General features: G+C 36.3%; 1 protein-coding gene across 12 annotated transcripts in view; it reads right to left on the reverse strand.

Moving 5' to 3' along the window:
• ARMC2 (armadillo repeat containing 2) overlaps positions 1-14,057 on the reverse strand; it is a 76,778-nt gene that overhangs the window by 27,582 nt on the left and 35,139 nt on the right. For all 12 annotated transcript variants that reach the window (XM_032683678.1, XM_032683677.1, XM_032683687.1 and 9 more), the window contains 2 exons: positions 9,644-9,789; positions 7,311-7,410 (listed from right to left, as the gene is read on the reverse strand). In XM_032683678.1, the coding sequence (XP_032539569.1) occupies positions 7,311-7,410; positions 9,644-9,789 (246 nt within the window). The remainder of the gene's footprint in view (positions 1-7,310; positions 7,411-9,643; positions 9,790-14,057) is intronic.

Here is a 14,057-nt window from a genome sequence, read left to right on the forward strand (position 1 = left end):
AAAAAGGGAACCCCCTTCCACACCACATAGGACTATATGGATGTATTTGATAAGGAGAGGCCATTAGAAGTATGTAATTATAATTCTGTGTATCCACATCACAGGATCCTACCTGATAATTTCTACACCCCAAAATAGGATCTGTTAAGCTAAACTTTTCAGAAAAGGATTCATTTGCACTTAGTGACTTTTAGCAACTCATGTTCTTGGTTTGTTTGTGGACACCTGGAGATCTGGGAAAGGTAACAAAAAAAAGCAAGCACGGTGTCACCAGAACATTTGATGAAAGGCAGTGTACGTTCTCTAAAAAAAAAATTTCAGAAATGAAATGAATGGGAAAAAAAGTTGAAAACCACATCCCTCACAGTATTACTCTGATTACTGATCTCTCTAGTTAAAATCTTTATTCTTATTACCAGTTTAAATTTGTACAGCTTTAGCCACTATTTCTTATTAGCTCTTTTTTGTAGATTAAAGACTAGTATACTAACAGAAATGTCTTCCTCGTGCAGTTCTATGAATAGGCAGCTTCCTAATGGTCTGACCTTTGCCATGGATAAATTAATTTGCTTGGGCTTTTTTAACTCTAATCATTCCTTAGCTCTTTTCAGAGGTGTTCCCAAACTTTCAGCATCTTTCGTAGAAATTAATACCAAAAACTAAGGCAACATACTTTAGTGAGAGTGTCTCACCAAGCAGTAATATCTTCTTCTTATTTGATACTCTGGTATTTACCTATCATACATTCATTTGCATCTTTTGATATATCAGAACAGCAGGCTTCTATATGATACACACCAATGAAGGCTGGTTGACTACAAACTTTGAGCTCTATGTTCCTGATAATTTTATACTCAGAGTATATATCACATATTCTGCACTTTTCTTACCATTTTTGCTTTTTCATTCAGACAAAAAAAAAGGAAAAAAAGGAAAAAAAAATCACAACTAAAGTATTAGGAAGATGCAAATACACTGTCAGCTCGGCATACTATCAGAAATATTGTAGGGAAAGAGTGACATTCTGTGGTTATTCACATTTGTCAGGAGGGAAGTTCCTTCAGAGTTGTCAGAATATTTATCCTAAAGCTGATACTTCCTTTTTGAAAAAAAAAGCTAATTCAGAGAGAATGAATAATCAGTTATGAATATGCATGTCCACACATGCATGTCCACACACAAAACACAGGAGAAAATCTTATATTTTTGCTCTTTAATGGTCAATTACTATATTCCCTTTTTTAACTGTCCTAGGCACTGTTATAATGTTGGGCTAGATGGAGGAGGAATACAACTAAAAATACGTATTTGTAAATGCAGGAGAAAAGAACCACATTATCAAGGCAAGTTCTCTGTAGGGTTACCTTGACAAGCACTTCAGCAGAAGTGATGGCATAACCAGCACTCAGTCTCCTTTCCACTCACAATTTATTTTCTCACCTATTGTTTCCTCAGTATTTGTGATCAAGGAAGTATTTGTGTGGCTGTTCAACAAACTAGACTGGAAAGCAATGCAGGTGATAACTCAAGAAAGGACTGGGATTCTTTTTTTTCGGTTGTAAGGCTATTGGAAGCTGGGTCAGTTCTCTGACATGATGTATCGTGCTGTCACACAAACTGTCCGCAGTCCAAATGAGGGACGGCACAGTGGGAAAAAGTGAGTAACCAAAACACAAAGAACACTTAGGTCAGCACTGATGACCATTTCTTTAGAAGCAAGCAATAGATAAAGAAACACACCACTGCCCCCAGTAACAATAATAATAAAAAAACCTTTGGTATAAGACTGTGATGTCACTGAGCAGAGTATCAATAACACTCTCAAGGCACATAAAAGGCAAACGTGTATCTAAACCAAACAGAGCTGCAACATTACACTATATTGTGAAGAGCCTGTGATTGCCTCTGGGTATTACATGACTTACATGACTGACTGAAACAAGTTCCTGGGAGCTCATCACAGAATTCTCCATAATCCAGCCAAAATACCAGACAGAAAGACCAGTCACTACATGCAGATATGCCTTTGCCTAATAAATAAAGCCAAAACAAAGTGGGAGAATTCCCTGCAGTTACAGGCCTCATCTGTGACAACTTTCCCCACTGCAGGAATTCTAAGAGCCAAAAGGGCATTCAACAGCCTGAAATGAGTGGGGATATTCTGGGGGGAGTGGTGACAAGAACTAGTCTCACAAGCAGAAGCCTGCTTGCTCACAGAGGACCACAAGCTGATTTGGGACCCACTACCTGGTAGATGCATTTGAAAAGAAAGCTGGGCAGATCCAGGCAGAGTGAACCCGATAAATGTGGACATATCCTTAGAGAGGACAATAGGGCAATACCAATCTATTCTTCACTTAATAAATTGTTTCTGACAAACTGATTGTTAAATCAAATAGCAGTGTGCAAATTACAACAGAAAATCAGTCCAGTTCTTCTAACTGATGCAAGAGATGCAAAAATAATAACAAATCTTTTCAAACACATCAGGACCAGGAAGTTTGTCAGAATCTGTAGAACTAATTGATGATCAGGATAAAACAGAAGCACTCAGAGAAGAAAATGTCATCGCAGAGAAGCTAAATGAGTTCTTCGCATTGATTCATGCCCACTCTGAAAGCAATTAGGGACATCTCAATGCTACAGCCTTCTTCAGGGAAGACTCATCAGAGGATCTGTCCAAAAACTCAAGCAATCACAATCCTTAAAGATTTTAAGGAACAAACTGACGAAATAAAGAGTAACATATCACCAGGACTGGATAATTACCCAACAGTTCTAAAAGAACTAATTAATGAAATAACTTAATTACTAACAGCAATTTGCAACCTCCTGAAACTGCTTCTATGCTTAAGAACTAGAAGGGTAACACACACGAAAACATCCCAAGTGAGATTCCAGCCTGGTGTCTGGACTAGATAAATTAATACAGACCACAAAAAAAAGAACAAAAAAAATTGTGGACAGCCAGATAAACACAATCAGCTTTAAGGCTTCTAAGACCCATCTGAGATCACCATGGGGCTTTCCAGGAGACTTTTAACAGTCACTTACCAAAATCCTAGCAAAACTAAGGACTCATGCTGGAAGGGAAAATGTCTTGGTACAGACAAATTATTAGAGAATGGAAAACAGGATAAATTAGTAGTTCCTGCAATGGAGGAAGATGACCAGTGGAATTACAGAGTGTTCTGTGCTGGGATCTGTTGTGTTCAACTTGTCCATAAACAACATAGAAAAGTGGGTGGCAGCAGTGATATGGGAGAGTTTCCTGACTTCACTATGATATTCAAAGTAGCAAAGATGAAGGCTGACCAAAGAGCAGAAAAAGGATTTGTAGTCAACTGGTAATAAAATATGCACAAATTTAAATGCAAGATGAACATGATGTGTGGAAAAAAACCAGAGTAAACATACCTTCATGTATAAAATGACTGCCTTTGAACCAACCATAACCACCTGGACAGCAATCCTGGGGTTAATGACAGATTCTTCATGGGAGTTCAATGCTCATGGGAGGTCAAGAAAGCAAATAAAATATTAGGAATTATTGGGAAATAAATTTATGCAGGCATGCAAATCTATGACATGGCCACATCTTAACTGCCATGTTCTGGTTTCCTCAAAAAAAGAGACAGAAATCAGGATTGTAAAATGCCCTGAGAAAAGCAACATTGATACACAATGGTATGGAATAGTCTCTATATCAGAAAGGTCTAAGAAAGGACTCTTCAGCATGAAGAAGAGATAACTCAAAGAAGATATGATAAAGGTCTGGAAAGCCAAGGGAGGTGTGAAATGAACCATGGGCTTAAATATTCACTGCCTTTTCAATACAAGAACCAGAAGGTATCAAATAAAGATAGTTAAGCAAACAAAAGGAATTACTTGCTATGGCAACTCCTTGCCAGTAGATCTTTAACATATTTATATGGGGTAGAGAAGAGACTCTAGAATTTCACAGAATAAAAGTCAACTGAGGTTTATTTCATACACAGCTGGCTGAGGATGTTTCCAAACTGGAAAGAGCTGGAGGTAACTCTACACAGGGAGTATCACACATGCTTGTTTTTATTGTTCTCTAGACATCTTTCACCATTGCTGAGTATGAACAGTAGACTGGATGAACTGTTCATGTGATCCAACGTGATTATTATTTTGCTGAATGGGCAATTACTGCATCCAGTCATGTCAGATTCTTAAACAAATGTTTCCTAATTTAAAAAGTTGGATACTTTGAAGTATAAAGGGATTTTGTTATACAAGAGCCACAAGATTGCTTCGATACAATAGTATCGCACCCTGTGTTTGTGCACTTAGGATTGAAAATAGATTCCTAACTGATAAAACATTACACAGGAGCTGGCAGGGCCCCAAAAGGTCACCTAAGCTCAGATAGTGCCTGCAGTATTGACAGAAGCTACTGCCCTATTTAGGCAATGTGCCTGTTCCAAAAGCATGGCCTTCTTGTGACTTATGACAATAACCACAGCCTGAGGAAGTCACCTTTTATATAGTTTATCTGAAAACTTTAGAGATGATAATGATGTGAGAAAGCGGAAGAGCATCTTGCTAAAAGATTTCTCAAGATCAGCAAAAGTCTACAATGCTGACTAGAAACAGAAGCGTGAAAGCTCATCCTGCGAGACAAGCTCTACAAGAATACTTCTGACAGCTTTCACAGCATGTGGAGCCACCAAAGATTTTTTTGTTATTCCACACAAGTAAGCTCCAAAGCCAACCACAAACACATATTTCATATGTGTACAAAAGCACCGTTGAATTCCCCAGTTCTACCTTGCAGATCCAGCTTTGCAATTTTCTGTATTCCTTACCTAAGACTATGACACGTGGAATTTAGCAAGTCTCACTAACTCAGTATCTCCAAAAGTCTTTCCCATAGAGCTAAATCACTACTCTTCCATTCCATCTGATTCTTTTACCCAAGAGAGAAAACAAGCTGAGAAAAAAAAGAGCTGAAACTGCAGTGTAGTGAGAAGAACAGAGACTATCTGGGTGGCATCTGTGGAATTCAGTCTATGGTGAGGGTGCAAATTATTAATCCTATTTCCAGTGCTCACATTTTTACTTTCATGATACTTAATACTTATTTTTAAAGTCACAGTTATGAAAGTACCTAAGAAAGTCTGAACGTTATTTTTCTTCTATTTTTTCCACTGTATGTCTCTAGCTGCCATGACTGCCAGTAAAAAACCTGATACCACAAACTTTACAACTTGAAAATTCAGAAAACATTCACATACTTCCTTTCTTCACGTATCAGTCTTTGGTCCTGAGGACTTTTAATGCTTTGTGTTAATAATGATGATTTTATCCTCTTCTTTACTTCTTCCCATCGCAGACAATTTTACTCACTCTGCTGTTACTTGATTTCTTTTCAACTCATACCAATTCACGCTGTAAGTCACTAGCTGTCAGCATTTTAAAACAAAGATTAGCAGTGCCAACTACACCTCACGAAAAACATTTGCACTCCTCACAGCTCAAGTGTTTATTATACACTACAGAAAAAGTGGTGCATTACATTATCTATATCCCTTTTTCTTCTTTCTCCAGGGCTTCACTAAGCTGGCAACAGACAATTGCATGCTTGTTTCAAAACTGCAGTAAGAAATAATTATTCTGGAAGTGCTGCACATATAATCATCGCAACATAATAGCTAAGTTTTTTAAATACACAAGTTATTTCTTTACTAATTTGTATTTTAATAAAATAACTGACAATTTAACACAAAAAGCAATGTTAATCTAGTGAACAAAGATGTATTTCAGGACCACTTAACAAAGCAGACAAGCAAGAACTACCTAACAACAAAGAATTTGAAGGCATGTATGAGCCTATAATTTGTTATGACACAAAGCTATTACCTCAGGAGCCTAGAAAAGTTCCTCTTAAAATTACAGATTAAGAATTGGGAGGAAGATGTTACTTAATTTAAACTCCTTATTCCCAGTTCCATAATTGGTTGCATTTTTAATACAGTGGTCACAAGGAAGAATAACTGTAAGCCTAGGAAAATATCATGCCTTTGATATTTCTCATGTTATTTACATAGCATTTACACAGCATTTTACTAAAGTGTCTCTGAAGACTATAAAATGCAAGAGCAGCCTGAATGTAGAAATACTCAAATATGCTGCAGAAGTAGTAATCAGCAGACATTTAGAAACAACTTCATCTTTGTTCCTCTTCCATGTGTATTAACACAAAAAACAGGGATGCAGGTAAACAGGAAAGGGAGAAATCATTTTTTTATTTGGCAGGAGAAAGAACAGATTGTTCAGCGTAGCCGATCTGGTTACCCTCCTTAACTCACTTTAACAACAGCAGCACAAAAGACATCCTTCCAACAAACTTCCAGGAATTACTAGCCCTGGCATAAATATACAGGATAACTAAATGTCCTCAAACTAGTTTAGATGCTGGAGCAGTCAAGAAAGTTCCTTACTTTTAAGAATAATCTTAATATGATTTAATGTTCTATGTTTTGAAACCTTGTTCCACCTTTGAACATTTATGCCTTACCTAAAAATTATTTTCATCTTACAACTTACCTGGCAATAGAGCTGAGTAATTTGCTCCCCAGTCTTACAAGCATGTCAATCTGTAAGACTGTGATCCTGCACCAAACTCCAAGAGCCCAGTGCTCCAGTAAATGCAGGAAAGATCATTATGATATAGCAGGACAATACAGCAACACCTAAGTCTCGAAGTTCTAATTAAGTTGGTAGTAATTATACCCAGAATTTTATTTTTCATATGGTGCATTTTGAGAAAGTCTAAGCACTTATTTCTACATGAGTGTCCCAAATGTGGTACTCTAGGTATATGGTTTTCTCTGGTAGAGGAGAGATACATTTTGACAGCTTCTGCAGTTAACAAGTAACATATTTTTCTCTGCTTTCCCATTGCTTAACTCCAGAAAATTCACACTTTTTTTGCAGAAGAGGACAGCAGGAGAAATCCAAACAATCTCCTACTACTAAACATTCAAATAAACTATTTGCTTTCAAAAGTATTTTTTTATAACCAAGGAAAAAAAGTACTCAAACAACTGTTTCCACATGCAAAGGACAGACAAGTTAATCAACTGTCCTCTGTATTGCTTTGAATTTTTAACCTAAATTATTTCACTTCATTTATTTACTACTTCGACATGCTGTCAACCATTTAAAATTTTTATTTGGTAAATACTTAAAAGTAGGTCACTGAAAACAAGCTTATACACAATAATACACAGACACATCAGAGGATTAATATATAAAAATCAAGAGATGAAAAAACTGACCTGCTGCTTCTGGTGTTTGTTTAGTAGGGCTAAAAATAAGGTGTAACATCTGGAGCAGTCTGCTAAAGCTGCACAGAAGTCACTGTAGGAAGAAAGTTTGCTACAAAGAGAAAAAATAAAACATAAATGAATGAAATTATTTTTTTCCACAAAAGATTTTTTTAAAAAAAATCACTCTGCTTTTGACTCTCAGAGCTGTATTTTCCAACAAATGAAGTAAATGCCAATACTCTGACTTCTAGCAGAGGCATATGCAGTTACATAACAGCACAACAGAAGTCTAGATATCCTTGCCACAGTGAATTACAGGAAGAAGTAAACATAAGGAGCTTCCCAACCTGCTTGCCATATGGGCACAGTATGCCAACACTAGCACTTCTCAGTGCTAAATGGGAGAACTGTAATGTCAAGATGACGTGCGAAGTCAGACAGGAGAGGAAACAGAGGGTCCCTTCCTACTGTGTCTAGAGCCCAATGACAGCACTAACAGAACACATCTCTCACCAGCAAACTGCAGAACGTGGCTCTTTACAGACACAATTCTATCTCTGTGCATTCCCTGACGTGTGGGGCTCCAGCCCCACACTGCTCACCTTGACCGTTGCCAAAACAGAGAATCAGACATGCTTCGGTCACACCAGAAATACCGCAATAACAGAACAATCTAGGATAACCTCTTACCTCCCACAGAGTCAAAATCAGGAAAGATCCATGTTGACGTTCAATCAAAACCAACTATGGGAAGACTTACAGACTTAGAGAAATGAATAATCTAAAGAGATCGAACATATTCTCTACGAGGAAGCTGCCTAAAGTTACTGATTGAGAGAAAAGAATAATCATTCTGTATTACTAGAAGACAAAACAAAATTCAAATCTGAACTTCGTACTGCACAGTACACTTTTTTTTGTGACTGCAATTTCCAGAAAGGTAATTAAATTGATTTTATGGCTAATTTGTATCCTTGGAGCATGGAGTTCTAAACTTACGAAAAAAAATTGAAGCAGTAGAAAACTTTAAATAAGACAAATTATTTTTGCTCCATATTGAATTCTAGATTCAATGTCCTTAACGTCCTTATCAGAATTACAGTGTGACTATTGATTACGCCTAATTACAAACCCATTACCCCACTTTCCATGGCACTTTCAAAGTAAAAGAAATGCTCTCTCCTCAGAAGAAGCAAATACGCTCTAAGTGCTGTAATCATTGTCAGAACTCATTTTTAGGAATAAAATTAGAAACAGATGCGGAGAAGGTGGCATGGAATTGGGGACGCAATTCACATGCTTTACAGATAGCAAAGGACCAGATTTGCCTGGTTTTAGCTGTGGAGAGGAAGGAATGACAGCCCCTTATATGCTCTGAAGCATGAACCGATCTCATCCAGAAAGGAGAATAGGACAGATGATTTGGAGGGGCTGAACAGGAAAAGAAGTCCATATCACAATCTCAATGAACATGGAGCCACAGGCAACACGACTCAATACAATAACAAAACAGCAATGGCAAACACTTAATCCAGAACATCATGCATAAACTATCGTTATAACCCAACTAACTCCTGAAATTACCAACAGTTGATTTCACAACTTCTTCAAAATCTTTAAATTGTTTGCAAATCCATTTAGCATTGGATATTACAAGCTGGTGCTTGGTAACCGCACCTGGGAATTTTTGACTAAGAAACTATTCAGACTGCAAAATGATCTTTTTGGTGACTCACTCACGCTGATCTCCCTCTCAAAAGCACAACTTGGGAAGCAGCCGCTGAGCTGCTCATAAAACTGAGATTCTTTCAGCGCTTCCATCTGCACACTCAAGCCCTGATCCCAGAGATTAATCTCCTCAAACGCTCTGTGACAGCTCAGAACAATGGACACTGGTCACATTTTCTCTCTTCTGTATTTTATGTCACAGTACACAGTCCCTGATATAACTTCAGTTTGGGTAATTTCTGTCATTCTTTTTTTTAAAGTATGGCCTAAAATAGGATTAATAAATACCTAATAATGTATGCAGCTTTAAAACATAAGAAATGCTAAATCTCAATCAGAATCTGTGGGATCAAAGAATGACACAATATAACAAAACATTTTTCACAGGCACAATGAATCTGAGTTTGTAAGGCTACAAATAAAAAATTCTGTTAAGTATTAATAAGGACACAATAATCATACAAAATCATTAAATTCTACACAGAGTTTTTTAAAAACCAAAATTTGATGTAAATATTCCAGCTTTAGTGCTTGATCCTGTCTCCTCTGAGGTCACTGGAAGCAGTAACAGGGACCTGACTGCACACAGAACTAGCACTGTGTTCTATAGGTACCTGAGTATCCTGACGATGTAGGTGCAGACATCCTGATCATTCACACGCTGCTCCAGCGCCACACAGAGCTCAGAGGCAGCACCACTGCAAACGAGTTGGCACCTCGCCGGAGGCAAGTCAGCCAGGTTTCGCAGAGTAGCTGTCAGCTGCATGCAGAATATTTAAACATTTGTTAATCACACCTTCTTACAACAGAATACACATTGCTTTGAAAATTTAATAAAGCCCATGTCTCATTTGTAACATCTAAGGCAGTCTGAATGTCCTGTTCACATTCTGCAGGTATGTATATACTAATAAATAACAACAGGAAACATGTAAGCAACAAGACTGTGTATTTGAAATAACTGTTTGAAAATGAAAGATATTGGTTTTGTCTGCATGTAACCTCCTCCTTTGAGAGATACATGAACTTTAATAAGTTTTAAAATCTTTCGTGCATGTCTACAACCCTACAATAATTGGAAAACAGGTGAAATGCTGTACATGGTTAAAGTAATTTTTTGCATAATGTCTGATTTTGAAAATTTATATTTAAGTCTTGCAAATTAATACTCATATATAATATAAATTTTAATAATAACTAAGTTGCAAACTAAGATGAATTTATTTTAAAATACAATAAAATTTATTTCAATTAAAAATATTAAAAGTTAATCAAGACCAAGAGAAATCCACTATAACACATATAACATATATAATATATATTATATATTATGTGTATAATATATTTATAATATAAAAATGAAAAGCTTAAGTGCTCAAGCTTACTTGGAGCAATCAAAATATTTTCATGTGATACTGTTCAACTTAAAGGAGCTTTATGCATAAAATTTCTAACATTTGCAGATATACAAAATGAATAAGCTATTGCATATTTTGAAATATTCCAGTTGTCTTCCAAGGTAAGAGTATTCAAATGCCAAGGTCAGACAGGCAATGACATGTAAATTAATCTTGATTTAATCCAGAACTTACTATAAAATGAATGTGAAGTCATTCAACCTTATGTGAATTTTTCAAATTTCCCTTATTCAAAGAGTGAAGTTATTAACATTAATTTGGTTTTAAACGCAGTTTGATAAGGCACACAAACTATCTGTTCAAATTGTTTGCTATCACAAAAAGCTCTGGAAATTAAGTCTTTTATCACTAAATTGCACTGCTTGTCCAGTGATATGTAATTGCTAATTTTAAAGAAAAACTCTGACAAGGAGCAGGTTAAGTTGTTGTGTTCGAGCTTTTGCACATAGGATTCTATGCACTACTCTGTCCATTCTCCAGCAGCTTTCAAATTTACTGTCCTATTTCAACAAATTTGGCAAAAGTGGATATGTCTTCAGTTACCAAAGGATGTTCTGGAGCAACAGGAGAAGAAACAATGGGTCAAAATGGAGAAGCAATGCACAGGGGGGAAAAAAATTATGTGATAATGTGAATGTGATACGTGAATGGATTTAGCTTCAGCACTAAATATGAAATCTACACTATACTCAGAATACACAGAAACTGAACCTACAGAAGCCATTTGCATCATATCACTCATAGTTTAAGAAGGCACCTGGAGTTTTTTTGTTATTTTAACTTAACGACTGCAAAAACCAGACATTTCCAGATGTGCATTCTTTCTCAAGACATGATGCTTCAAAAATTAACACAAAACTGGAGACATATTTTAATAAAAATATTTTGATGAAATACTTTACTTTTCAAAAGTTTTGGTACAAAAATTGTCAAACGCAATAGACACAAAAAACTCCATTCAGTCCTCAAATATAAGATGTTCACAGTCAGCCTAGAATGATATTTGTTGAATTCTAGTTAAGCTTAGCAACAAAGAAAATGGAGGATAAATTCACATATTAAAAGTGTTGCTCAAATGCAGACCAGAGCTTTTACTGCAGAAGAGACTTACATATTAGATAATGAAAAAAACCCAAATCTTTATCACTAGATAATGGTGCAGAGATCTCCAAAAAGAGAGTAAACTTTTTCACTGCCCAAGACAGATGGTTCAAAATCCTCCAGCAGTAAATTGTATCAAGAGCCATTCTCAGACAGACAGGTAGGAAAGGAAAAGCAAGGCAAAATAACATATACACTTAAATGTGGTAAGACAATGATATTCAGCAGTTCATAGAACACAAAGGAACAGTTAATATATATATCCACAAAGGAACAGTTAATATGCAACTGAAATTTGAAGAGTACAATTTAAAAAATGATAGAAGCTAGACAACAGATGAATTCTAGAGAGATTCCGATTGCTTCAAGCAGACGCCATGACTCAGGGAGAAATGCATAACAACTGGCTCTAGCACTCCCCACCAGCCCTAATCCTTATCTTGCCATGTGAAAGATCAAATTCACCCAAAGAGAAAATTTAACTGCAGACAAACGCTGTTTTTAAAGGAGAAGACATTTAAATGCTTTTCAATTACAGAAAATGGAGTACTTGCTAAGTCTCATCAGTGACACTTCAAAAATTCTGGCTTTTGAATAAGCATTACGATATTTTGTACAAATATAACCAGACTATTAGATTAAGTAACATAAAATGAGCCAAAGATGACCTTGATTTCATGGTCTCTGTTAAGGAAAAAAATCCCAAATTATTGCAAATATTTTTATTCTTGTATTGTGGGACTTCTGCATAAAATCAATTGTGGAAGAATGAAGAAATCAGATAGGGACTTTATTCCCACAAAAAGGATCTAGCAAGATTATGTATAACACTGCCATCTGGTGATTGTGTAATTATACAGTTAAGGAATGAAGAGCTGGTCCCAGTTAGCTGAGATACTTCAGCTATCAGGATTAAAAGATGGCAGAGCCTCCCTCAGAGACCACATTGTGACTATTTAAGGTGCTTTTCTCCCCCAGTAAAATTTGTTCTCTATCCCTGAAGACTTGTATTTATTCTTTATTTCTGTATGTCACTGGATATTCAAACTGTTGCTAGAAGTTACACTATGCTATAAAAATCATGTTTATTCTGAGGACACGAACCACAGAAAAAACTTTCTTCGATACTCTATCCCTGGAAACAGAACTATTCCTTCATCGATGACAACTGAACAATTAACTCACATGGAAGAAGTGCCGCACATAGATCTGTTGAAGGAACTGATATGAGAAAGTTGCACAGGAATTCCATAGCAGTAGGAATCACTGCTTTTCTCATAAGAGGAAGAAAAACGAAGTATCTGTACTACTATAGAGGAGAAGACAAACAAGTGAAAGAGCAACCTCAGTGAGAGACAGTTGTCAGTATGACTTCTCCACAGAACTCAAGGCCTTCTTAGAAACAGCCAGTCTATCCAAACCGTACAAAAAATAGTTTTGCTACACTTCCAATTCTACCGAAAACAGCAGAGAACGAGAGACTAAAAAAAGAGGTGTAAAATGTAACATTTACAAATTAAACCCTTGATCTAAAAAACTAAATTTATCTACATGCAAATAATGGAAGAAAAACATTTCTGCAAAGTTCTGGGTAAGTTCAGACAGTTAGTCAAAATGCTGAAAATAAACGGATTCATTAGTTTTGTTATTTAGACATCATTTGTTATTTTAAACGCCCCCACTGGCAAAGACTTCTTTTTATATCTAACTGACATAAATTTCCATCTCTTTCAACTCAACAATATTCCCATTATATGTATTATACAATTAATGCCAACAGCAGCCATCAAACGTCAGTAAGTAATATACTTCGCTTTTAACCATTCTCTTCTTGCTCTCAGAAGGATAAATATTTTTAAAATACACAGACAGGAAAAAAGATACAGGACATTTCCTTACTTTAGGTTTTAAAATGCCTGCCAAAAATACAACCTGATTATGCACTCACTGAAATGACCACTCAGCTTCCATATGTGAGGCATCACTCTCTACTTCTTCATCTAAGCTACTTTCCTTATAGTTTAGGTATTTTAAGTCAGTATCATCTTGCAAACTACACTGATAACAGAATCTATTTTGGACCCCTCAATAGGGTGTTTCTACCTAAACTGGTTGCCTAAGGTGACACTGCAGTAGTACCAGGACTTCTGAAGTCTAACCAGCATCATTCAAGAAAAATATGGTCATTAAAATCTTGACCATGTTCAAAACCCTGAAGTTTGTACATCTCCGGAAAAAAGAAGGTTTGGAAATCCCATATACAATTTTTGTACAGAATATAAGGTGTGATACCAGCAAAATGGTACAGATTATTTTAGAATTGTTTGGGGAATTCATAGTGCCCCAAGAAAGTTAACATGTCAAATACAGGAACTTAATGATGACGGGACCAGAAAGGAAGGAAATAGGAACACAACAAGCACAACATTTCCAGTTTCATCATATATTCTCCCAGCCTGAAGCAACTTGCCATGTCCTTAGCAAAATATAAGTACTAAGCCACACCATT

This window comes from Chiroxiphia lanceolata, chromosome 3, assembly GCF_009829145.1.
Source record: "Chiroxiphia lanceolata isolate bChiLan1 chromosome 3, bChiLan1.pri, whole genome shotgun sequence".
In the NCBI taxonomy this organism is placed as follows: Eukaryota; Metazoa; Chordata; class Aves; order Passeriformes; family Pipridae; genus Chiroxiphia; species Chiroxiphia lanceolata.